Genomic DNA, 26,512 nt, shown 5'->3' on the forward strand with positions numbered 1-26,512 from the left:
TGGAATCCTTTGTTGACATACAAATTAATAACTTTGTGACCACTTTTTAACAAACTCTCATTGTCTGGTTCTTCTGAACCCATTAGGGGCTCTCTTGAATGAAAGGTGGACAGGCAAGTTTTTTTGGTGTTACATGCTAGGTAGCCCTGGACAATCGTGAGAACACCACAAGTGACAATCCTGGAATAAGTCTAGGCACTTCCAAACTTGGTGTTGGAACAAGGAAAGTAGACGATGACATTGTAGTCTCTGGTTAAATCTGGTGAAGCTGATTGCAAATTGTTATGACTTGCAAACAGGCCCAGGCTAGGAAGGTGGTTATTTTTATGCCGTATCCATTCTGCTGGTGTACCCTCACCCGATTGTTTGAAGGTTAACTTGCTGAGCTCTTATTTATGCAAAGTAGTTTCCCTTACCTCCTCTTGCCACATTCTATCCTTTGAATCTTAGGCTGGATAGTCCTTTCAACAGGAAACACAAACTTCTCATTTGAAAGGCCAGTTTCTCTACCTATCCCTGCTCATCTTTACCTGCCACTTCTACCCACCTCCCCAACTCACTTCGTCTGCTCAAGGACTCCTTCTATCTTGACAAAGCTCTGAGATAGCTTTGTCCTGATTTCTGCTTTTGGTGCTTTTCTGCCTGGCAATGCTTTCAACTTGCTTCTCTCAGGCCTTAATCCCAAAGCCTTATTGAAACACTTTTCAAAGCTGCTTCCAGTAATTAAGTGGATACAACAAGAAGAGGTGACTTGACCTGAGGAACGAGGGGTCAGAAATGTTGAGTTCCTGATTTGGGATCCTTGTTACCTAGCTTTCTGACTAGCAGCATTTCACTTCTCCTTTGTGAATCAGTCTTTGTCGGTTACCTTCACCAGGAATTGTTTTATTGCAGATCTGTCTTGTATGGTCAGCTCCTTTATATCATTCAAGTTTCAGCTTAAATATAATGTCCTCAAATAGGCCTTAAGTATTTCCTAGTGTCATTTTCCTCTAACATCATTCTCTGTAGCATTATCATCTGTCTTCTTCAAGCACTTTCTATCTGCAAGTGTCTTTTTTTAAAAAAAGATTTTAAATTGATTTTTAGAGAGAAATAAGGGGGCGGGGGAGAGAAAGAGAGGGATATGAGAGGGAAACATGATTGGTTGTCTCCTGTATGCCCCCTACTGGGGATGGAGCCTGCAACCCAGGCATGTGCCCTGACCAGGAATCGAACCAGCAACCTTTCAGTACACAGGACAACACCCAGCCACACTGGCCAGGGCTATCTGCAATTGTTTTTATGTTTCCTTGATTATTTTGTTTCCTCCTAAGAGCTTTAAGACCCAAGAGAGCTGGGGCTTGTCTGTCTTGTCCCCATCTATATTCCCCACTCCTGGCACATAGAAGATGCTCAATAAATATGTGTAGAACGAAAAGAACTGTAAAATTTAAGCAGTTGGACCAAACGAACTTTAAGGGTATTTACAGCTTTAAGATGAACATTGTCAAAAATATGTAAGTGAAAAATGAAGTGACAACAACCATTGCAATAAAATACTGAATACAGTGTGTGTGTCCACTTGTGCTGCCAAGTTCTTGGGTGTGTCATAGTACTGGTTTTCTATCGTTTGCCATGGAGTGTGAAGTGAGTTTCTGAGCTTTATAAAAAAGTATCTAACAAGTATAGCAGGTAGCTGTCTAAACAGTAAACCACCGTTATTATAGAATTAGAGTGGAATCGTCTTAGATTACAACTTCTTCAATTTACAGGGATGGAAACTAAGGCCCAGAGAAGGAAGCATGTTTGGACACTTGGAACCAAATACAATGCTGCTTGTCAGTGAGGAACACATACACCACTCCCACTTCCGTATAATCATTATTAATAGCATAGCAATACTTCATGGTTGAACCAGTGGTTCTGCAACTTGAGCGTGGAGAATGTGTTAAAGCACAGATTGCTGCCCCCCCCCCCGCCCTCGCCCCCGCCCCGGAGTTTCTGATTCTGTAGGGTCGGAGGGGTGCGGAAACCCAGAAAGTTTAAGATCAATTGTACCAACCTTAACACACCTACTCTCAATTTAAAGGCTCCGCGTGGCGCGCAGAGAACTACTAATCCCGGCGTGCCTCGCGCACAGTGGGCGGAACGTCGGGCACTTCCGCCCCACCCAGCGCCGCTGCCCCGCGTCTCGACGTGTCACCGGCAGCGCCGCGGCTGGGGCTGGAGCTGGAGCCGACTGGGGAGTTCTAGGCGGCGGCAGCGGCGCGACCGGCCTGGATCTGCCCCGGCGCGGAAGTGTCCCGGGGTCCGTGGGGAGCTGGAGAGGGCGGCGCGGCCCGGCCCGCGCGCGGCACGATGTTGAACATGTGGAAGGTGCGGGAACTGGTGGACAAAGCGTGAGTATCGGGGGCAGTTGTGGCCAGGCCCACGCGGGGGAGGGGAAAGGTGAGGGGAGCTGGCCCTGTGCACGGCGACCCGTGTCACGCCCCCCCGCCCGGCCCGGCCATCATGGCGGCGGCCCGCTCGCTCCGGGGCCCAGTCCTCGTCCCGATCGGCGAGGCTGGGAAGGGACTCTTCCTCCTGGCCCCCTCCGCTCCTGTCCAGGCCTTCTTCCCGATTCCTACCCCCGCCCTCCCAGGCACAGACCCTTTGGTCAGGGAAGGGGGCGGGACTGGCGGAGCGTGGTCACTGCCCCGGCGGAGGACTGCCTTGGCCCCAGGCTGTGCGCTTTGCCTCCGGGGCAGCAGGGGAGGCTTGAGGGTGGGGGACGCAGTGCACTGGCCCTGTGTCCCACGGGTGTGGTACAGAGTCCTTACGCCTGGTCGGGATAGATCCTTTACCTTGCTGGGTTTCTTTTGCTTCCTAATGAACCTGCAGTTGGAGTGGGTGATAGGTGTAACAAGTGGCCATTGTGGTCAGGCTGGAGTTAAAATCAAGAGGAGACTCATCCTTCCTTTTCTAACACTAGTGAAAGTAGATCACCACATGACTTCTTGTGATTCTTTTCCTGTTTCAACACTACAGTTTTGGAGGGCCCCTTGTTTCATTACGTTTAATTAACGAGTCATTAAGAGATTTCCCCTAAAAAAAGAAAACAACCCAGGTTTATATCTTGTTGATCTGCTTTAACTTCCCTGACAGGTAAAATGACTAATACTTGGTTGATTTCCAGTAAGACTTAAATGATAACTTTAGTACCTTACTACACTAAGAAAACTTGAACACTTAGATCGATTATATCAGTTATAACAGGGCTTAAGTCAGGCCTTCTAGGCAGGAAATAAAGTTAAAGAATTTAACCAGTCTCTTCCTTTTGGGTATGCAGTTCATTTGTGTCACCCATCCCATCTAAAATTAGGAAGTGTAGGTGGCAAACTGTTAGGCTTTCCTGACTCCAGAAAAAATAATTCACGTTGGCTGTGATAATACATCACATAGAACTTAAAGTTTGACCATATTTTCAAATTTTCTATGCTACCAAGAAGGCAGTAGATCGCCTAAGGAGCGTAGTTTTTAAGAGTTGGTTCAAACGCTCTAACCCTGGCAAATTAATTCACCTCAAGTGCCCCAGTGTTGTCAGGTGCAGTATGAAAATAAGGATAGATTCTTATCTTAGAATGCTAGAATTAAGGTCTAAGAATTTAGATAACACAATATGTTTAGATCAGTATACTTTTGATAACTATAGCAACTGTTCTGCATTGAGAGTGAGATAAACTTCATTAAGAGATAAATAAGCCCTATGTTTGAAAAGTGATTTGCTTTAATAATTTTCATTTATCAACTATTCATTTGACCATTAAATGGGCTTATTTTGCTGTTTATGTACTTGCTTTCCAAAGATAAAATACTGTTTCTTTTCCAGATCCAGGTTCATTGGTTGTTTTTTCATATGTGGTGTAAAGACTAGGGTACTAGCTTAGACAGTTTTTAAAATTCCAGAAGTTTCTAGGAAGGAGGACAGGGAAAAAGCCCCACTAAAAAATACCTTGTTATCTTAGAGGATTAAATTTATGGTACTCAAAAAATTTGAAGAGGCTGTACATTTCTCAGGAGATAGAAATCAAGACAATATTCCTGCTGCTGGTATTCATTTCATTGTATGTCTTCATCACCTGCCTTACTAATCGTCCAGTGCTTTAGGTTAAATTTGCCACATAAGCAGTTACCAAGTCATCCAATAGAAGAGCTGTTGTTGAAAAATAACTTCTACCTTTGTAAGACCCAAATTAGAATGGAGACTTGAACCAAGTTATTCAAGAACTTGTAAGAATGTTGCCACCAGGGACTTTTGAAAGCTTTTGTGGATGTCTGACACATGATATTAAGATTAGAACATGAGGTTATTTTATTGATGAATACTGGGGATTTAATTTTCATCTTTCCCTGGCAGGAGAGAAGAAATTCTTCCCCAGAAATGTAAGCATCTTACAGAACCAATACCTGTGGCACTGTGTCCAGTTAGACTGTTCACCTTAAAATGCTATTAATGGAGGTGAAATGGATCCATAGAATGGCTGCTCTGATTAGCAAGGAGATAAGGTGATCAGGAAACTTGCAGATGAGGAAACAATGAAGTGATTAAGGACTGCTCCGAGAAGTCAGATTCTTAAAATGAGGACTTATCATAGAAAGGACATTGGTTTGGGGTTTGAAGCTTGGGGCACTCAGTTCAGATTCTGTCACTGGCTTTTAAATTAGTTATATGTATGATTTGAGGCAGAATCACATGAATCTCCAAACCTTGTTTTCCTTATCTGAAAAATGAGGGATTGGCTTAGAGTAGGACTTTTTTCAACTTTGCTGGCTATTTGGAGACATGAATTTCCACCACAAGAAAAAACTGGAACTAGTATTTCATAATAGAAGATAAATTTTGGAAAGTCATTATCCTCCTGAGACAGTTTTGGCTAAAAAAGGATATTTTTTAAAAAAGAGTGGTAATCAATAAATATTCTATTTAAATGCTTTATGCAATAAATAAGTGCAACCTATGACTCAGGAAAACTAGGACTTTTATTTAGTGTATATCCTTACCCAATGAGGTTTACTTCAGGAAGAAAAATATATTCTTTCAAATAGGTTTCCTGGAGCTACTGTTTGATCCAGTATGGTGGCAGTTCTTAAGTATAATGATATATTTCAAATACTGGCTTTTGAGACCTTTAAGACTTACAGAAGGTGTGGAGATATTTTCCACGATTGTGGCACCTCCTGGTGGTACTAAATAGTTCTGTTTTGCAGAACATTGTAGAACTGAGGAAAAGCAGATAACGCTATAAGTCAGCAGAGCTTGGAGTGCCAGTTTCCTCCCACTTGTACTCAAGTTGCACAAAAGGCAGCTGTGGCAGGAAAGGATAAGTGGCACCACTCCCACCAGCCAGGATTAGCTTGACCATTGCTATCCTGTGGCCTGCCTCCCTTTATTTGAGGTTGTAATAAAATTGGATACTTTTATATTTTGTCACGCCATACATGATATAAATTGAAAGTTGCTGCAGTTCTGTTTTGTGTTGTTTTTTCCCCCCAAATTTTGGAAACAGGGTGACATGGTATAGTGGTAGATCAAAACTGCTACTTTTTGTTCAAGCCTGGCTTATCCTTCTGTTTCATCTCAGGGGTGATATTAATTAACTAGAGGCCCGGTGCACGAATTCATGCATGGGTAGGGTCTCTTGGGGTGGCTTGCAGGGATGGGGCCCCAGCTCGTGCCCCTAGGCTCGCAGCTCCAGCTCACACCCCCAGCCTCGTAGCCCTGCAACCCAGCCTGACACCCCACCGTGGCCTGGCACTGCCCCCCTCACCTGTTCCACCATCCCGCCTGCAGGATGATTAGTTGGAGCTGGGCCCCCACCCAACTCCCTCAGTGCCTGGGAGCTGGGCAGCGGCCCTGCCCCATTGGACCCCCGCTCGCACCTACCTTGGCCTAGCTCTACCTGCTCACCTGCTCCACCATTCTGCCACAGTCCAGCTCTCATTGGAGCCCACTGGGGTCAGCAGCGCCTCCACTGCCGCCTGCCATGTTCAGTGCCACCGCCTGGTGGTCATAGCAAGCGGTCAAACTCCCAGTCGAACAGTTTGCATATCAGGCTTTTATTATATAGGACTAGAAGCCTGATGCACAGAATTCATGCAAGGGGCTAGGCCCTCGCAGCTTGGCCCTTGCAGCCGTGGCGGCTTGCCTTGGCCCTCATAGCCCCAGCTTCGTCCGGAAGGTCATCCAGCTGACCGGTCTAATTAGCATGTTACGCTTTTATTACTATAGATGGTAAATCTATTTCTACAGTGGCTCTTATTCTTCTTATGATAGTGCAGTGGTCGGCAAACTCATTAGTCAACAGAGCGGCAAACCTCGGCTCAGGAGACACATGTGGCTCTCGAGCCGCAGTTTGCCGACCACTGTGATAACGATTTCAACAGTGCTGGCCAAGGTCCTAAGGCAGTGGTCGGCAAACTGCAGCTCGGCTCGTGACATGGTTTTCTGCTCAGTTGACTAATGAGTTTGCCGACCATTGACCTAGACTCTCGATTCCAATAATTGCAGGCTGTTGTTGTTCCCTGTGATTAAGCCCCTATCCCAGTGGTCGGAAAACTCATTAGTCAACAGAGTGGCAAACCGCGGCTTTCGAGCCACATGTGGCTCACGAGCCGCAGTTTGCCGACCACTGTGCTAATGCAACTGCCACAGATAGTCCATTTTAAGTTATTCTCTTAAGCATAGTTTGCATTTTCTGCCGGTAAGTTGTTTTTTTTTGGTGTTATGTGCAAGTTTTTAGTTCTTAAGTGTTAAATAATGTAATAGAGCTGTAGAAACTACTATTCTCATCAGGCTGACCCCAGAGGGAGAACCTTTTGCTTTTACAGAAAACTAGAGGCCCAGTGCACGAATTCGTGCATGGGCCGGCTCGGGGGAGGGGCCAAGGGCAGTTGGCTGGCCAGCCCCTCCCCTTATTGGGGTGGGGGGTCGGTGGGGGAGGGAACGCAGGTGGTTGGCAGGCTGGCCCCACCCCCTAGTCAAACTCTGGTCGAACTTCCAGTCAAGGTGACAATTTGCATATTAGCCTTTTATCATATAGGATAGTTCATTCAATTATTTCAACAGATAGTACATTTACTATTTATTGGATTAGTACTGTATTTTGTGAACTTGCAAAGTAAAATATCTGCCTTAAAGAAACTTGCCACTACAGCCCTAACTGGTTTGCTCAGTGGTTTGACTGTCTGCCCAAGGACTCAAGGGTCAAGGATTCAATTCTGGTCAAGGGCATGTATGCCCAGGTCGGGAGTCTGGGTGCATGCAGGAGGCAACCAGTCGATATGTCTCTTTCACATCAATGTTTCTCTCTCTCTTTCTCTCCCCCTCTCACTCTCTCTAAATATCAGTGGGAAAAATATCCTTCAGTGACGATTAACAAAAGAAGCTTGACACTACAAATGTGCCACACCTTGAACTTATCAATTGTTTTGCTTTTCTTTCAGTTTTCCCTCTTATTTTTCCTATCTTATCACTAAATCTCTGTTCAGTTTGCTTCTTAGAACTTGAAAGCAAAGATGATTGTCAGCTTTCTGTCTTCCCATATCAACTTTTCTTTGAACCAGTTGTAAATAATTGTTATTGCTGAAACAATAATTTAATTATCCTTCCTCTTTTCTAGTAACTGAACAGAAGTAGATAAGAATTTAATTCCAAAGAAAGATTAGTTTAATTTATCTTCTGACAGCATTTCTTAGGAGTGATTTTCTGTAGTTTAAATTAATCTATTTAGTACTGTGTCAAGATGCTTTTAAAAAGCACTTAACTGCCTTGGTTTTCCTGAACCCCCTTTAGTGTTAGTTTACAAATAGTTTTTCATATGTTTACTGATATATCCACTGAAAGTACTTGGCTTTCTTAAGTACTTCTTAGTAGTACTCCTAGTTTTTACAGTATGGCTTTCAGTTAAAACTTTTTCTATGCTCTTGTGTTATTTTCTTATTTCAATATTTAATTTCTTTTAAGAAGAATATAGGCAGCTTAAATAACATTTTTTAATCTTGAAGAAATTTTGTTTTATCTTTTATATTTAGATCTAGACTTCATATCCAGTTGGAATTTATGTTTGTTAGCTTTTATTATGCAAAATTTCAAATATATCAGAAAATGGAAGGATTATCTGTGTACACATGAATAGCTTCAACAGTTTGGGCAATCATGCTTCATCTGTACTTCTACCTAGCACCCCCACTCGATATTATTCTGAAGCAAATCTCAGACACCTATCATTTCATCTATAAATGTATCAATCTCTAAAAGGTAAGGAGCCATCTTTTTAAAAAAATTATAACCACAATCTATTTATATAAAAGCCTGAGTGACTGAACGACCGAACAACTGTTTGACTGGTCACTATGACGTGCACTGACCACCAGGGGCCAGACGCTCAATGACCACCAGGGTGGGAATGCACCCTGGTCGTCAGTGCATTCCCACAGCGGCAGCGCCGCTCAGCTGACTGACAGGTGGCAGACGCCAGGCTCATGGCTGGTGAGCACAGCTGTGGCAGTGTGAGCCTCTCCTGTATCCGTAGCAGCACAGGTGCAGCGGGGCCGGGATGAGCAGGAGTGGTGCAGCTCCTGGCTGGACTCGGACCTCTCCCCAGCCGCCTGCCTCTTCGAGCACTATTACATCCCCCAGGGGGTCCTGGATTGCGAGAAGGCGCAGGCCAGGCTGAGGGACCCCACCAGTACACGAATTTGTGCACTGGGCTCTAGTACCATTATAAAATCTTTAAAAAACGATGATTACTTAATATCAAATGTTCAGTCAGTATTCATTTTTTAATTGCCTTATAATTCCTTTTGTGATGTTTCTGGCTAATGGATATATCTCTTGATTCTCTTGATCTGTAGGTTCTGCCTCTACTGTTCTTCCCTCTTGAAGTTTATTTGTTGAAAAAACATGGTTATTTGCATTGCCCTTGGTCTACATTTTGCCATCTGGACCTCCATGGGCTTATTTAAAATGTTTCTCTAACCTCGGTATTTCCTATAAATTGGTTATTGTCTCTAGTTATTTTGATCAAATTCAAGTTCCAATTTTTGGAGAACAAAACTACCTCATAAATTCAAAGTACATTTTTAGTGCTTGTAATGAGTCTTATATACAAAGTTAACTCTTTTCAGCCTCAGCTGACATTTCTTAACATTTGCAACAACATATTTAACTGTTTAAACTTCTTGTTTTTTACTTCATATGAGCTTTCCTTGTTTAGCCTAATCATGTGTTTGTCCATTTTTATGGTAATTTCCTAGCCATACATACTCTCCTACTATACATAGGCACCTCCAGGTGTATTTAATAGATCTGGGAAATGGTTTGTGATTCAGAGATCAGAACTGGATTGAAATTGTATCACATCCAGTAGTAGTAGGTCCACTAAGAAACAGCACTGGAACAGTATCTCTCAATGTCTTTATCTATAAAAAGGAAATATTTATTTTACAGAGTTCATGTGAGGATTAAATGCATGTGAAACATGTGGCATACTACTACAAGAAGAACTGTGTCCTGATCCATAGATCATTATTTTCAGTGGGTACTCTTCACTTGAGTAGACATCTTAACCTACATATAGGAAAACTCAATAAATATCTCTGTTGTGTGTGCCCTGTGGTTGTGTTTACCAAATCATAAATGCTTTTACTTTAACATTGTAATGCTTTTACTTTAACATTGTAAAGCACATTACAGAAATTACTCCTTTGAAAGACATATTGAGGAATAAAGTCTTTGGAAAGATGTATTGCTCCATCTGTTCATTTTTGTTTAGTTTGTTTTGTATTTCCTCAAGATTTTTAAGATACTGCTAATGTAAACACCTTTAAAATGTAAAAAGATTTATTTTTTGAAGGGAAATTGAAGTTGACAATTTATCCTTAATGAGACTGAACAATATCAAGAAAAAGAACCCTCTAAAATATTATATCAAATTCATGATTTCTGACAATAGGTGAGCAGTATATACAAAGAAAGCACATTGCAGAAAGGGCTTTCCAATTATTCAACCCAATCTCTCCAACCAGCAAGAAATTCTTTTGGCTTACTAGAGCTCTTTAGCCTGAAAATTAAATACAGGTAAAAGAACATGGCGTGTTGGAACCAATTTATAGCTATTTATGAGTTGTGGATAGATTTGGCTAATGAATGATTAAATACGAATGATTTTGTTACTGTAGAGCAATAGATAGTCTTTTATACTTAAAAAAAGTCTAGTTAGCCAATTATTTTAGAATGTCTCCTTTTTGTATATGAATTTTGTTTAGTTTCTAAATTCTTAGTCTTTAATTCTAATATATTTTTTTATAACTTCCATACAAAAACATTATGTGGTAAATGTGTATGCATGCTTTTAAAATGTTTCACTCAGCCTAGCTGGTGTGGCTAAGTGATTGAACAAAGACTGTTATTCCTTAGATTAGTTCTAATTTTAGTGGCTATTTTATCATATCTGTAAAAACTAGAATTGGGATGGATCTATGATGCAGATTAAACTTATGCTATACTCACTTTTTAATACCTTGGATATTTGATCTGCTTGTCCCTTGGATATTTAATCTGCTTGTGGAGCCAGTTTAACATAGGATGCCTCTTGAAAACATCACACTGTCCTTTCTTTAAAAAAAAAAAAAATGGATTTACTAAAAAAAAGTAAATAACCTGTGCAAGTGACCTTACGCAACTGTCAGCAATAAGAAAGACTGTTTCACAATTAAACTTACATATAAAGCAATGTGAGTCTGAAGCTGCTTTAAGTACAGAGTAAGAGTGTTTTGGGTTGTTGAACAGTAATAATGTTCCCATTTTAAAAAAATAGACCTTGGGAGCTTAGGCTTTTAAATTTTATTAGAAATTGCATTTGAGGAACTGGCACTTGAATTGATAATGATATACAGTTGAATTTGTAATGAATGGAATTTGCAAAACAACTTTAAAAATATATTTTTTAATTGGTTTCAGAGAGAGGAAGGAAGGGAGAGGAAGAGAGGGATAGAAACATCAATGATGAGAGAGAATCACTGATGGGCTGCCTCCTGCACACCCACTTCTGGGGATTGAGCCCACAAGCAGTCCAGGGCATGTTCCCTGATCAGGAATTGAACCGTGACCTCCTGGTTCAACCACTGAGCCATATTAGCCAGGCGCAAAATAACTTTAAAATACTTTATGCTAAATATTTGGCTAAGCCCTAAGTGGTTTGGCTCAGTGGATAGAGTGTCAGCCTGCAGACTGAAGGGTCCCAGCTTCGATTCCGGTCAAGGGTATGTGCCTTGGTTGCGGGCACATACCCGGTGGGGAGTGTGCAGGAGGCAGCTGATCGATGTTTCTCATCGATGTTTCTAACTCTCTATCCCTCTCCCTTCCTCTCTGTAAAAAAATCAATAAAATATATTTTATTTTATTTTTTTTTTCTTAAAATATATTTTATTGATTTTTTACAGAGAGGAAGGGAGAAGAATAGAGTGTTAGAAACATCGATGAGAGAGAAACATCGATCAGCTGCCTAATGCACACCTCCTACTGGGGATGTGCCTGCAACCAAGGTACATGCCCTTGACCGGAATCGAACCTGGGACCCTTGAGTCAGCAGGCCGACGCTCTATCCACTGAGCCAAACCGGTTAGGGCTAAAATATATTTTAAATAAATAAATATTTGGCTAAAAGTTTTTCTAGCAAGTGGAAATTGGTGTCCTGGTAATGTAGAGTAATAAAAATGCTGTTACTATTATATCTAAACTAGAGGCTTGGTGCACAAAATTTGTGCACTGGGAGGAGTCCCTCAGCCTGGCCTGCGCCCTGTCGCATTCTGGGACCCCTCGGGGCATGTCTGCCTGCCGGGGATCAGCCTAAGCTGGCAGGCGGACATCCCTCTCGCAGTCCAGGATCCCTCTCGTAGTCCAGGACCCCTCGCTCCTTACCGCCTGCCTGCTCGCTGCTCCTTACCACTGGGCTCGTTGCTCCCTAGCGCTGCCTCAAAGGCGGGAGAGGCTCCTGCCACTGCCGCTGCACTCACCAGCTATGAGCCCGGCTTCTGGCTGAACCGTGCTTCCCCTGTGGGAGCGCACTGACCACCAGGGGGCAGCTCCTGTGTTGAGCATCTGCCATGGTCCAAAAAATATTAAATGGAGTTTAGATGTTCACTCTGCGTCTAAACTCTTCGATGCTTTAATGGAGGAATGATTGCACTTGAGAAAACTAGTTGTTGCCTAGTAAAATAAATGTTCTCCAAATTGTAAAGTCAAGAAAATGACAGTTCAAAATGAAAACGAAATAAACCAACCAGTCCTTTTCAAGATTAACTTTGCTCCAAGTTATATGTATTTCTTAAGCAGATTAAAAAAAATTTTTTTATTCAGGTAAGAGTCATGTAACATAAAATTAATCATTTTAAAGTATTAAATTCAGTGGCATTGAGTCTATCTCACTATGCAATGAGATTTTTGAATAACTTTTTATTTGAAATTAAAGTTTTAAAAATAATAAAGAGAACACCTATATACCCTATATCTAGATTCACCAATTTTTAAGATTTTTCCATATTTGCCATTCTCTTTTCCTTCTGCATTCTTTGTCTACACACCCACACACACTTTTCTGATCCATTTGAAAATTGTGGTTACAAGACCCCTTTCTTTGCCTCAAAGACTTCTGTGCGCACTTACTAAGAACAAGGATTATTCCCTTAACATAGCACAGTATCAGATTTAAAATTGAAACAATAATTTTATCTCTGTAGTCCATATTCTGATTTTGTCACTTATTCCACTCTATTACAGTATAGGATTTTGTCCAGGTCTATGTATTCTATTTAATTGTCATGATTATTTAGTCTCCTTTAATGAAGAGTTCCTTAATTTTTTTAAAAAAATCTTTCATAACATTGGTATTTTTGAGGATCACAGGCCAGTTATTTTATAGAATATTCCTCAATTTAGGTTTAACTGATGTTTCTCAGCTTATGTATCCTGAGCTGGAACATTACATTAAGTAATCTTGTGTCCTTTTCTGTAGGAAAACAATGTCTATATGTCCTTTCTTAGTCATTTTAATTGTGAATACTCAGTCAAGTTATTATATGGTCCCTCCACTTACAGTTTTTCTCATTGCAACTGATAAGCAATCTGTGGGGAGATATTCTGAGAGACCTCTCCTAATCAAACCCTAGAAACATCTACTATTGTTTCTTGCTTGAGCTAATCTTCACTGTAATGGTTACAAGTGGTAATTCCCCATGTCTAAACAACATTTATCTAACAGGTAGTTTCTCTGTAAGGCACAGCACAGCCTTCTTATGCTTAGAAACACTAGACAGCGCTTCAGCACTAGGGTTGGGGGCATATTAAACAGTGAAATCACCAAGAAAAAGCACAATGCAAAACATGGCACTAAATAGACCAGGGAAGGGACACTCATTTATAATATGAGAACAGAAAGAAGGCGGAATATCACCTTTGGGATCCAACCTCAGCTGGGAATGTGTATGAGGGACGACTCAAATTTTTTGCTGCTCTATACATGTTCACAGTGACCATGAAAGCACTGAATGTTAATTTGGGAGTTAAAATACATTTTAGTGAGCAAGCAAATTTGCAAATATGGAATGAAGTTTAAAAGATTTTTAAACCCCAGGGGAAAATGGGTACAAAACATAAAACAGATGAGACTTAAGACAGAAAACTAAGATCAACAGTAAAGATCAAAGAGATTTTTTAAAAATCTTACCTAATAAAAGAGTAATATGCAAATTAACCACCACTCTGCTACACCCACAAGCCACGCCCACCAGCCAATCAGGAGCGAATATGCAAATAAATCCAACCAAGATGGCTACAGCCACAGAGAGCAGGAGGGAGGCTTGGGTTTCCCTGGCAATGGAGGAAGCCAAGCTTTCCGCCTGCCCTTGCCGGCCCAGGCCTCCACTCAAGGCTACAAAGTTTCAATGATAGAAGATACATAAACCCAAACAGAAATGGCGGCAGCCACAGAGCTGGAAAGAGCAGGAGGCTAGGGTTGCCCCGGGCGATGGAGGAAGCCAAGCTTTCCACACACCCTGGCTGGCCCAGGCCTCCACTTAAGGCTACGAAGTTTCAATTATAGAAGATACATAAATCCCCCCAAAAATGGCTGCCACCACAGAGCAAGCAGAAGGCTTGGCTCCGCTCCAGGTTACAAAATTTCAATTGTAGAAGATAAATAAACCCCAGATCCCAAGGCCTCCGCTTGGGTCGCCAGGGGGCGTGGCCGGCCTGCAAACCACCACAGGCCCCTCGCCCAGGCCACCCCATGCCCCAAGGGAACCCCCACCCTGATCCGGGACATCCTTCAGGGCAAACCAGCTGGCCCCCACCCGTGCACCAGGCCTCTATCCTATCTAATAAAAGAATAATATGCAAACTGACCATCACTCCAACACACAAGGTGGCTGCCCTCATGTGGTCAAAGATCCTGCCCCCATGTGGACACAAGATGGCCAGCAGGGCAGGGCAGTTGGGAGGGACCAGGCCTGTAAGGGAGGGCAGTTGGGGGTGATCAAGCCTGCAGGGGAGGGCAGTTAGGGGTAACCAAGCTGGCAGAGGAGGGAAGTTGGGGGCAACCAGGCCTGCAGGGAAAGGCAGTTGGGAGGGACCCAGGCCTGCAGGGGAGAGCAGTTAGGGGTGACCAGGCTGGCAGGGGAGGGCAGTTAGGGGAAAACAGGCTGACAGGGGAGCAGTTAGGCATCAATCAGGCTGGCAGGGGAGTGGTTAGGGGGTGATCAGGCTGGCAGGCAGAAGCGGTTAAGGGCAATCAGGAAGGCAGGCAGGCGAGCAGTTGGGAGCCAGCAGTCCCGGGCCTAAACGGGCAGTCAGACATCCCTTGAGGGGTCCCAGATTGGAGAGGGTGCAGGCTGGGCTGAGGGACAACCCCCCCCCCCCCCAGTGCACGAATTTCGTGCACCGGGCCTCTAGTATCTATATAAAAGCTTAATATTCAGTGTCCCCTCAGGAATTCAACCAACTGGGAGTTCAATCGCTCACTATGATGTGCACTGACCACCAGGGGGTGGCGCGGAACAAAGGAAGGCCCTGGCCGGCAGCCAGCAGCTGCTAGGGACCCTACCCATGCACAAATTTCGTGGACTGGGCCTCTAGTGATAAAAATAAATGAGATGTAAAGGAAAATAAAAAGCAGAAAGCCAGCCAACAGAAAAATAAAAGATTAAAGGAAAAGTTATTAGGTAAAAAAGAAAAAAATATACAGGGGTTGGCAAAAGTAGGTTTACAGTTGTGAATACCCAAAATAGTTTATTTTTGTACTAGAGGCCCGGTGCACAAAATTTGTGCACAGGTGTGGTCCCTAGGCCTGGCCAGTGATTGAAGCACGAGCATCTGACATGGAAGGGCAGGTCCCAGCTGACCTCTGGGCCCCTGTGTGTCCCCCTCTGCCTGAGTCACGGCGCCTGAGTCTGCACGCAGAGATGCAGTGAGTGTGGCCGGACGCTGTGGGCCGGGGCGCAGAGTGGACCTCTGGGCCGCCCAGCAGCACCGCACGGACCAGCTCCTGCGCAAACCCACGGGAAGCCCAACCACCCCTGCGGTCCCAGCAGCTGCAGCCAGGCTCATCGGGAAGAGGCCGCGTGGGTTCCCAGCACCTGAGCGCGGGGGCTTTCGCGACACACGAGCCCTGGTATCCCAGGGGAGGCTAGCAGGGGGAGTGAGAGTGAGCTCGGCGGACACTCAGCATTCTCACCACACCTCTGTCCCCATCATCCCCGCCCACAGGTAGCCGGTGAGAAGTCGCAGCACATTGCTGACACCCACCATGTTCTGCGCCATCCCCTGGTGGTCAGCACACATCATAGCAAGAGGTCAAACTCCCAGTTTCCCCGTCGAATGACCACCTGAGGGGACAATTTGCATATTAGGCTTTTATTATATAGGATTGTTATTTATTAACTTTTGTATTATTTATTTGTATTGCAACTGTTGACCTACTTTTGCCCATTCCTGTACTGAATACTAAAAACCAAAATGGTGAGATGAAAGGTATAAACTACCTTTTTCGAAGTTTGAAAAACAAGGCAATTTTTAAAAATAGTATATCTATCTATCAAAATAGATTTCTGGGGACACTTACAAAATCTCCAGGGAAAAGATGTGTTGTCCCCAAAGTTTTAGTCTCATAGTGTACATTAGAATAGTAAAATCTCTGGAATTGTTGCAGAAATAAAGTTGCCTTTGTTTTTCTGTAACCTTTCCCAAAACTCACCATGCAGTCCTTTTCTCACATGACACTTGTTAATATCTACCAGAGTATTTTTCACAAAAGGACAGAATACTGTTTTAGGAGAAAATAAAAATGAAAATCTTAAAAGTTATAGAGATACATGACAGAAAATAGAAATAAATCAGTTGGAAATAGAAAACAGTTTTGGCTTGGGGCTGGCATTCCTGGGGAATAGTCTTCTGTTCTGGCAGCCCTGTTCTGCTGCTAGCCGAGGGGCAGAGAGCAAATGACACTACCTTCTGGCCCTCCCTCCAAAGTTGTCTTTTCAGAAAGCTTTTATCTGTGCAGACAGGGCACTGATATAACACACAGGCTGCTGAGCCAGGGAGTAGAAGCTGATCCTCAGCAGAATTAAATCAGCCCAGCCATAGGATACTTCCTTAGCAAGTCAAGGGGAGTTTTATACAAAAGTGCTGTTTTTCTTTCCTTTTTTTTAAAAAAGGAAATTTTTTTTCATTGTATAAATGGTTTTTATTCCATTTAGGCTTCGTCCATATACACATGTGTTTTTATATGGTTGATAGTGGTTAGTGCTCGTACAGTTTTGTGTTGTGATAGCTCTTTTTATATGACCATGAAAAGGAAAAGCATTTCCTAGTCATGGCTGCCTCTGCCTGTTCACTTGCTGCAATGTTCCAAGCACCATTCCTGTCACATTTTGGAAGCAGCTTTTATCCTGCTTCCCTGAACTATACAGGTCTTCTCTTTTGCCAGGCATACAACACTTTATCCCCTCTCCCAATCTTACTGCCTGCCACCAAAGTGCTTCTGAAAAATAACTCCTTAGCATCATGGGACTAGCTTATGTTGGGATAGCTTCTTGTGAGCCTGTCATCTGCTGCCCAGGTCATGATAGCAGCAGGACCTGTAGTAGAGGGGAGAGGAAGGACTTCCACATAAATCATCTTGGCCTTGGACATTCAGACATTTCCTAGTATTAATGATTTGTGTTCTTCCAGATGAAACAGTACAGAAACTGGGTATCATGACCCTTCCAAAACCTTTTTTGTTCAGCTAGATACTGCCTGGAGTGAGTTAACAGACCTTATTTTTGGCATTTTGAAAGTTCAGAATTCTGCCCCTTTGGATATTCCTAAATTGTAAATACAAAATTCATGCTAGATAATTTCCCTTCTTATTAGAATAGTTTTAGTCTTTGTTTTTGGCATAATCTGCTCTGGTATGTGCAACCCCAGTGGTTGACATCAGTGAGTTAGTTTAGTGAATCCAAAGAAGTTAGATACATTTTATCAGTCTATGGCAGTGGTTCTCAACCTTTCTAATGCCGTGACCCTTTAATACAGTTCCTCACCTTGTGGTGACCCCCAACCATAAAATTATTCGTTGCTACTTCATAACTGTAATTTTGCTACTGTTATGAATTGTAATGTAAATATCTTGTGTTTTCCGATGGTCTTAGGCTCTACAGAAGCGGTTCTCAACCTGTGGGTCATGACCCACAGGTTGAAAACCGCTAGCAGGGTCGCCTAAGACCATCGGAAAACACAGATTTTTAAGCATAAAATAGCAGTTTTGTGCTGAGTCTTGTATTAATAGACTAGAGGCCCGTTGCACGAAAATTCGTGCACTGTTGTGGGGGGGTCCCTCAGCCCAGCCTTCCCCCTCTCACAGTCCAAGAGCCCTCAGGGGATGTCCCAAGGGGAGCAGGCCTAAGCTGCAGTCTGGCCTCCTCTGCGGGAGGCCACCGGGATGATCAGGGGAAGGCACTGCCCTCATCATCCCGCTGCTGCTGGCCCTCGGCCCTCGCAGCCACCAAGGTGTTTTCATCAACATGGACTCCAGTCCCTTCACCACAAAAAAATGACAACTTTTTTTTTTTTAATTTTTTTAAAAATATATTTTATTGATATTTCACAGAGAGGAAGGGAGAGGGATAGAGAGCTAGAAACATCGATGAGAGAGAAACATCGATCAGCCGCCTCCTGCACACCTCCCACTGAGGATGTGCCCGCAACCAAGGTACATGCCCTTGACCGGAATCGAACCCGGGACCTTTCAGTCCGCAGGCCAATGCTCTATCCACTGAGCCAAACCGGTTTCGGCAACAACTTTCTTTAGGCATTTTCAAGATGTCTCTTTCATAGGATATGACCTCCCTCCCTCCCTGAGGATATTTTCCCATTGATTTTTAGAGAGCATGGAATAGAGAGGGAAAGACAAAAAGAAACATCAATGTGAGAGGGACACATCGATTGGTTGCCTTCTGCATGAGCCCTGACCTGGGCCCGCTGCTCAGCAGCTGCGGGGGCTGCTGATCAGGCACTGCCTCTCTCTCCGGGCCTCACAGCAGCCCCCACGGCTGCTGATCATACCCTGCCTCTCTTGCCGGGCGTTGCAGCAGCCGCATTGGCTGCTGATCAGGCCCTCCCCTGGCACAGATGCGCGGAGTCCCCTGCCGCGGCCCTGACCCCAGGCTGGGCTGTGGCGGAGGCCTGTGTACTTCCGCACGCCTCAGGACCTCCGGCACAGGCGCATGGAGGCCCCCACTGCGGCCCCGCCCCCAACGCTGCAAGTCCCTGCCCACCCACGCCTGCTGCGCTTGCAGCCTACTGATCAATCATTAGTGTGACGGCATCCTGGACAATTTGCATATTCCTCTATTAGTATAGATGCTTTGTCCTGTCTCTTAGTGATAACTCATTGCTAGCTCTTTGGCCATTTGTTTGTCATAAAGTCATTTCTGTCTTGCTGTATATTTATGTCTTCAAAATCTTCATTTTAGTTTCTACTTTGTGGGTCAGATAGGTTGCTAGTACTGTAAAGTTCTGCAACAATGAATGAGATGTGGGTAAGTATTATGCCAGTCTAAGGGGTCATATAAAGAATATCTTCAAACTAAAAATAGTATCTACTGGCAGAAAAATAACCATGTGTGCTAAATGCTTTACACATATAATTTCATTTCATCTCTAAATACATAGGAACTATCTTTCAGAAGAAGAAACTGAGACACAGAGTGGGTCATTTGTCCAGGGATCAGAGACAATATCCGGGCCCTATTAATTTCCTCATAAATTATTAATCAGTATTAACGTGCTTTTACATAAAATTAGCCATAAAAGATGAAGCAGATTATGAAAATACATAAATGTGCAATATTTTCCTCTGGCATGGCCTTGGATTTTAGAACAGTTCCTATAGTCAAGGTCCATTTTAATTTCTGAAAATGGGTTATTTTACTTGGTATTGCTAACCACTTAAGTAGTAAGGAAAGGGAAGTAGTTGTACTGTTTCTTCCTCTTACAGGTCATGATTTAGTTGTGTACATCAGGATGTTTTTCTTGGCTTATTTTATTCATAGCGTTTTCCTTGCACATCTGTTATATAAACTATAAAACTTACTTCCTTGAAAACTTGCCAGTTCAAGTCACACTTAATAGTGATCAAGAGGTCAGTATCTTTTGGGAAACAGAATTAAATGACAGACTTTGAGGGGCAGAAATCCAACTACCATCCTGGTTTAAGTATTTTTTTGTTTTGTTTTAGATCCATTCTTATATTTTTTGAGTCATTGAAATAATTATATGTGGTTGCTAGTGTTTCCCAAAAGACTTCATGTTAGACTATAAACATTTAATGACCTTTTATGTAAAATGAGGTATCTTAGTTACTGCCTCTATATGTTTTTATCTTTTCAGTGGTCAATTTACATATACATTCTACTATGGTACATAGTTTGCCATTTGAAACTAAATATGGGTTGTTGACTTCTTAATGATTATTCATTTTATGTAATCCTTTTCTTTTTAAAATCTTTTTATTGATTTCAGAGAGGAAGGGAGAGGGAGAGAGAGATAGAATATCAATGATGAGAATCATTGATTGGCTGCCTTCTGCACGCCCCCTACTAGGGATCGAGCCCGCAACCCGGGCATGTGCCCTGACTGGGAATCGAACCGTGACCTCCTGGTTCATAGGTCGATGCTCAACCACTGAGCCACGCCTGCCGGGCTGTAATCCTTCTTGAACTTGAATTCTACATAAACCATAAAATAATGATTTTCTGTGTTTTCTTGGGAAATCCATATATATAAAAGCCAAGCAACCAGAACGGCGGAATGACTGAAATGACCGGTCACTATGACGCGCACTGCAGCGGCCAACCGCCCAATGGGGGCCCCAGTCACCCCTCACCATCTTCCTGCAGCCCCTCCCCCGGGCCAGCCCCTGATTGGCCCCTGCAACCCTATTGGGGGCGGGGCTGGCCAGGCAACCTCCTGCAGCCCCTCCCCTGGCTGGCCCAGCCCTGATTGGTCCCCATGGGGCGAGCTGGCCGGACCCCATCTGTGCACAAATTCGTGCACCGGGCCTCTAGTAAATTCATTAGATTTATCCTTTAGTTACATTTTAGGACAATTTTGTACTTAATTGATGAACATATCAGTTTTTGTGACTCTCAGAAGTTTTATATGTGTCTGGTTAGTTTGGACCCGTGCAAACTGATATTGAATTAGTACTGGAAGTTTTCCTAGAATGTTAGATGAACTCTTCTGTAAGCAATGGACTGAGTACTTATTTCTTTAATGCACAATTTGAAATTGTGGGGATTTGGAATGTTGGTTTTTAAGCTTGAAATATTTAGATAAAGATATCATTTGGAATACTGATAATCTACAACGGCTATTTTTAAAGATTAGAAGAGAAAGTATGTTATAAATAGGTTAATGTTAGTTACTGTAAAAGTTCTTAAATTTTTTTACGTTACATTTACTATGAAACTGTTCTCCTTTCTAAAATACAGTAGATTCTCGATAGATTTTTCTGTTCAAAGTTTTGACTTTTTAAAACAGATCTAGAAAATTCATAAAAGAAAATAATATATAACTTTGTTATGATCCAGATTTGACTTGCAGGTGTAGAAACAGGCCACCTCGCTAAGCTGGTCACAGGCATCTACCTCACAGCTTTGTTGTGCTCCAGTTCTGGGACTGTGGTGAGAATTGAACTTCTTTGTGAAAAACAAAGAAAGCCAACCTCCAGTACTAGTAGTGAGCCTGGCAGAGCCTAAGAAAATGATGATTCACAGATAGAAAATAGAAGCTTTACATATACTTAGAGAGGAGCACCAGGTTTGGTGGTACCTTGGGTTAATGACACAGTCAAATCTATACAAAGTCAATAAAAGTTTATGAAAAGTGCTCTCCATGCAAAAGTTCTTACCTGAAAAATCAAACTTGGTGAATTTAAACATTGGTTTCCCTGTGCTGAATAAGTCTAGTTCGCACAGAATACTTTAACTCTTGTTCTAATATGGGAGATTGGAGTCTGTACAAACATTTTCATTTTCATAACTTTGAAGATACACAAAGGTGTTTAGGTAGTCTTTCAAGAATGTTAGGGGCTTATTTTTATAGTTATTTTCTACCTGCAAAGTAGTGTTGGTGTTTAATTTGCTCCCACCCCCCCACCCCCCACAAAGCCCTGAAAAATAAGTACTTTTATAGAAAAGAGTTTTATAGAATTTATCTTTCTACTTTCTGTGACACAAGTACAGTCTAAAATTTTTATCTTTCTGTAACACAAGTACAGTCTAAAATTTTGAGTTTAGATTACAGGTATATATCTGTCAACAATGTTCAGTAATAGGAAAACATCAAGAATGATTAAAATTCTGTAGTTTACTTCTCCACCCCCACGATAATACTGGACTGAATTATTACTGAAGTTGAAGCTCATCATTGGTCTGAATGGATCTAAGAATTTGGTAGTAGAATTAATGTGAGAATGGCTTTTGGCTTAGAAAAGAGTATACAGTCCTTCATTTTTTTACTGCTTAAAACAATTGGGTATTTCAAAAACAGTTAACATCAGCTAGGGGTAGTTTTCTATTGTCTTATATCATTACTAGAGGTCCGGTGCATGAAATTCGTGCGGGGGTTGGGGGGTCCAATCAGCCCAGCCTGCACTCTCTCCAATCCGGGATCCCTCTCACAATCCAGGACTGCTGGCTCCTAACTGCTCACCTGCCTGATCACCCCCAACATCCCCCGCCCCCCCCGCCACTGGCCTGGTCGTCCCTAACTTCCCCCCTGCCGCCTGGTTTCCCCTTACTGCCCCCCTGCCGGCCTGGTCTCCCCCAACTACCCCCCCCCTCCAGCCTGGTCGCCCCTCACTGCCCCCCCTGCCGGCCTGGTCACCCCTAACTGCCCCCCCGCCGGCCAGGTCACCCCATGCAGCCTGCTGTTCAGTCATTTGGTAGCCCCTCTCTGCCCCCCCCCCCCCTGCTGGCCTGGTCACCCCACGCAGCCCGCTGCTCAGTCGTTTGGTCGTTCCTCACTAACCCCCCTGCCGGCCTGGTCACCCCACGCAGCCCGCTGCTCAGTCGTTTGGTTGTCTCTCACTAACCCCCCTGCTGGCCTGGTCGCCCCATGCAGCCCACTGCTCAGTCGTTTGCTCGTCCCTCAGTAACCCCCCTGCCGACCTGGTAACCCCATGCAGCCTGTTCGGTCATCCATTCGGTTGTTTCGGTTGCGACAGTCACTTAGGCTTCTATATATAGAGATGGGAGGGAACAATTGACGCGGTGTTTTGAACATTAATACAACATCTGTGGTTTTAATGTCATGTAGGCAGGTAGCTTAAGTTTGACTTAGGCAGTTTTTCTGCCTGTACTATGTTTTTAAAATGTTTTACGTATCTAGTCATTGTGTCTAACTTGCTCTTTGAGTATCTATACTTATTCTTGATCTTTAAAAAGGACCATGGGACTCCCCTCCTCCCTCAACAAAACCTGGCAGTAAGTAAACTGCTCTAAAGTGTTTATTTGTATTTAGTTTTGTTTTGTTTTTTGACTGATAGCTAAAAGGATGAGGTACATTATTTTCGGTGTAAATTCATGTTTCAGCATTTGGAATTTCAATGTTCTCTTTTGAAAAGTGAAGAGGCAAACAGAAGGTGCATAATCCTTTATGTAAATAGGTGAAGTCATAAATAGTATGCACATGAGATTCCCACATATAGGATATATGATTTTTAAGTAATCAGATTACTCTTTTCTGAAATCGTGTTACAGCAGGAGAATGGATAAGAAAGCCTCATACTTTAGATATCTTTAATTTCAGTTTTCCCCATTTTCTTCGCCCTACTTTTTTTTTAAATTTTATTGTTTAAGATTTTATAAAGAGGACATACGTCTCTTCCCCCCCCCCCAACTGATCTCCCCCCCGGCCTCCCCTACCCCCCAGCACTTGCCCTCGTCCCCTGCTCCCAGTGTCTTGCATCTGTTGGTTGTGTTTACATGCATGCATACAAGTCTTTCAGTTGATCTCTTGCCCTACTTTTAAGAGGAAGAGGGTACATTGGTTTCCTCCTTTACAGTTGAATAGTTTGTATTTAATATTTACTAAAGCCAAAGAAAATATAATTTCCATGACTTAGAATGTATTTTTTTAGGTCTTTTTAAATATTAAATCAGCATTTAGTTCTTTTAGTAGCACAGTTTGTGATGTTATCTTATATATTAGTTAGTAGGCTTTTCATGTAGGTCAGCTAATATTAGTAACTCTGATTTTAGGGCATAATGGCACAATAGAAAATGGGCTTTGGAATTAGAAAACCTAACAAAGTTTGAACATCTATCCACTTACCAATCATGTGATCCTGAGTGAGTTTCTTAACTCCTTAACTAAGGAGTTGTTACAAATATAATATTTTCCCCTCTCCTCATTTTTTTTTTTTTTTTTTTTTTTTAAGAAGAGCGGGCTGAGGAAACACTGTAGTTCTTGTCTTAGGATGGTGGCAATTTTATAACTAAGCTACTATATAATCAAATATGATAACATTTGCTTCAGTAGCATTGATTCTTCTATTGAACCACTGCTTGTGTTAAGATATTTTCCATTGTTTTGTGTTGCATTTTCAGATCAAGAAAATACTTTTTTTTTTTTTTTGATGGGTAGCAAATATCCAGCCAAGAGGATGAATCAGCTTTTCCACCTCCCTCACACCATTTCTATACAGCCTCACATTTTCTGCTAACAATGAAAATTATGTTAGTTCAGTTTGGGAGTACTGGAGTTCTTATTGTTGACCATAAATTTGATATTCTTTACAGAACTATAATAACATATAACTTGGTTTTAAAATATGAGTATTGAATCTATAAAATGTTCAGCTTGCAAATAAGGATAACAAGGTGAAGACCCTTTCCTGATGAAAAATGAGTATCACAGGGTCCATTATCAAGTTTTTAGAGCGGGAATTCTTAAAACTACTTCCCTAATGTTCTGGCTATAAAGATTTTTAAAGAAATAAAGGGTGTCCCCCAAAAATGCATACACATTTTAACAGCTAATAGCTCAATTTTGAAAATGAAATGTATTTTAATAAATACTGCCTTTATAATTACTCGAAGTGTGTATACATTTTTGGGGGATACCCTATATAACAAATTTTCCTGGCTTGAATGATTTGTTACCTCAGAAAACTTTCTTCATTGGTCATTTTGTGGATGTTTTATTATTTTTAAAAGTTTTTTTTTTTAAAGATTGATACTTTACAGGGAGCATAATAATTTTACCTAAATCATAAAAGAATCATCTGACTCTTTGTGGCATTGAGATTAAAAGTAGCTTTTAAATAGAGGTTTTATTTTTAGGAATCATTCTTCCCTAATATATAGTTTTTAAAAATCATTTTTAATTTCAATAGTAGGTACTTAAATTATTTCCTGGAGTTTTACATACATAGAACTTGATTTGTATACATATTTTAGTACATATACATATATTTTAGTTAGTAGTTTCCTGCACTTATTAGCCTGACAAAAACAAAACATTGGAAGTATAAATAATACTTATATGGTCTATCATGATGCTTATTTCCCTTTACATAGTTAAAGTGTAGCTACTAATACATTACTTGATTTATTTTTTAATGATATTTCATTTTCCTTTGATTACAATATAATGTTCATGGGGTAATTTTGGAAAATTCAGCAAAGTTGTAAGAAAGACATACTATTATTTAAAACCATTATTTTGAGTTGTCTTTGTCTTTTGCTGCCTATGTTTTCTGTGTCTATGAACCTCTGTTTATTAAGTGTGGATGTAAGTATGCATGCATACAATAAAATAGAAGTTTAAAGATCCAAAAGAAAATACTGCTAAATATTTTCCTGACCTTGGAGTAAATGAAGTATTTATAATAAATTTAAAACAAAAAGAAAAAACCATATTAAAAATGTAGTCACATTTGAATCCATCTTTAAAAAATAAGTAAAATTAAAAAGGCAAGCTGGAAAAAATACTTCTTACTACATCATTCCGTTTTAATTTCCTTATTCCTTTGTTAGTAGTTAGTACTGGATTACACTTATACTTCCCTTTTCCTCTTGTGTATAGTTTTGTTTTAATAAAGCCTTTTCTTGAGTTGACAAAAAAAAATATAAATGACTATACACGTTTCTTACCATTTTATTGATTATTCTTAATGCCGATTAGAAGCATTGACCATCTGTAAGTAAAAGCCCATTTTAGCTTATACTTTCAACCAATTTTTGCCTCTAAAACCAGGACTCAAACTGTTGTCAAGTAACTTGATATTTTATCATTAGTGAGTGGTGAAATTAGCAGAAAATGGGGAATAAAGAGGAAGGCTAAAGTGAACATTAATAATTTACAGATTGAGGAATCAACGCTCAACTAATTGAACTTGGTCTAAGTTCACACTGCCATGAAGCATGTGTGTAGAGCTTGAGGATGGTAAGTTTTAGCAGTTGGCATTAAAGATCCAGTGAGTGAGTGGTGCTGGGTTGTGTGAAGTTAAGTATACTCACTGGGGACTCTTAGTTTTGTCCTGCCTATTTACTAGGGTTTGTGAGGAATAAAAGTAAACTGTAAAAGAACTGTGGAAGCAATTAGCAGTTTTACAAATATAAGTAATAATAATTTTAATTGTGGATTTTATCCTTGTAAAAAGCAATTGTTCAGTATTGCTTAAAGGTAAAATCTTCAGGACATGATTAGCTTATATTCTTTACTGGTAATCTATCTATATATATAAAAGGCTAATATGCTAAGTGTCTCTCCTACCATCCAACCGGTTGCTATGACACACACTGACCACCAGGGGGCAGACACTCAGTGCAGGAGCTGCCGAGCTGCAGTGACTTGGCAGCTGCGGTTCTCGGGTGATGCATCCCAAAACCAGAGAGGAGGGAGCCCAATTCTTCGTGGGGTCGTGTGATTACCTTCGGCCGTGGGTTA

General features: G+C 41.8%; 1 protein-coding gene across 6 annotated transcripts in view; it reads left to right on the plus strand.

Annotated features, from left to right (window-relative positions):
- Positions 1-2,168: 2,168 nt before the first annotated feature.
- Positions 2,169-26,512, plus strand: part of CLINT1 (clathrin interactor 1) — a 59,204-nt gene continuing 34,860 nt past the window's right edge. For 4 of the 6 annotated variants that reach the window (XM_080671650.1, XM_080671649.1, XM_080671648.1 and 1 more), the window contains exon 1: positions 2,169-2,381. In XM_080671650.1, coding sequence (XP_080527776.1) covers positions 2,341-2,381 — 41 coding nt within the window. In that variant the 5' untranslated portion in view covers positions 2,169-2,340. The remainder of the gene's footprint in view (positions 2,382-26,512) is intronic. The other 2 variants (XM_080671651.1, XM_080671652.1) reach the window with 2 other exon arrangements.

The sequence above is a fragment of the Plecotus auritus genome, assembly GCF_963455305.1.
Source record: "Plecotus auritus genome assembly, chromosome: 6".
Lineage (NCBI taxonomy): Eukaryota > Metazoa > Chordata > Mammalia > Chiroptera > Vespertilionidae > Plecotus > Plecotus auritus.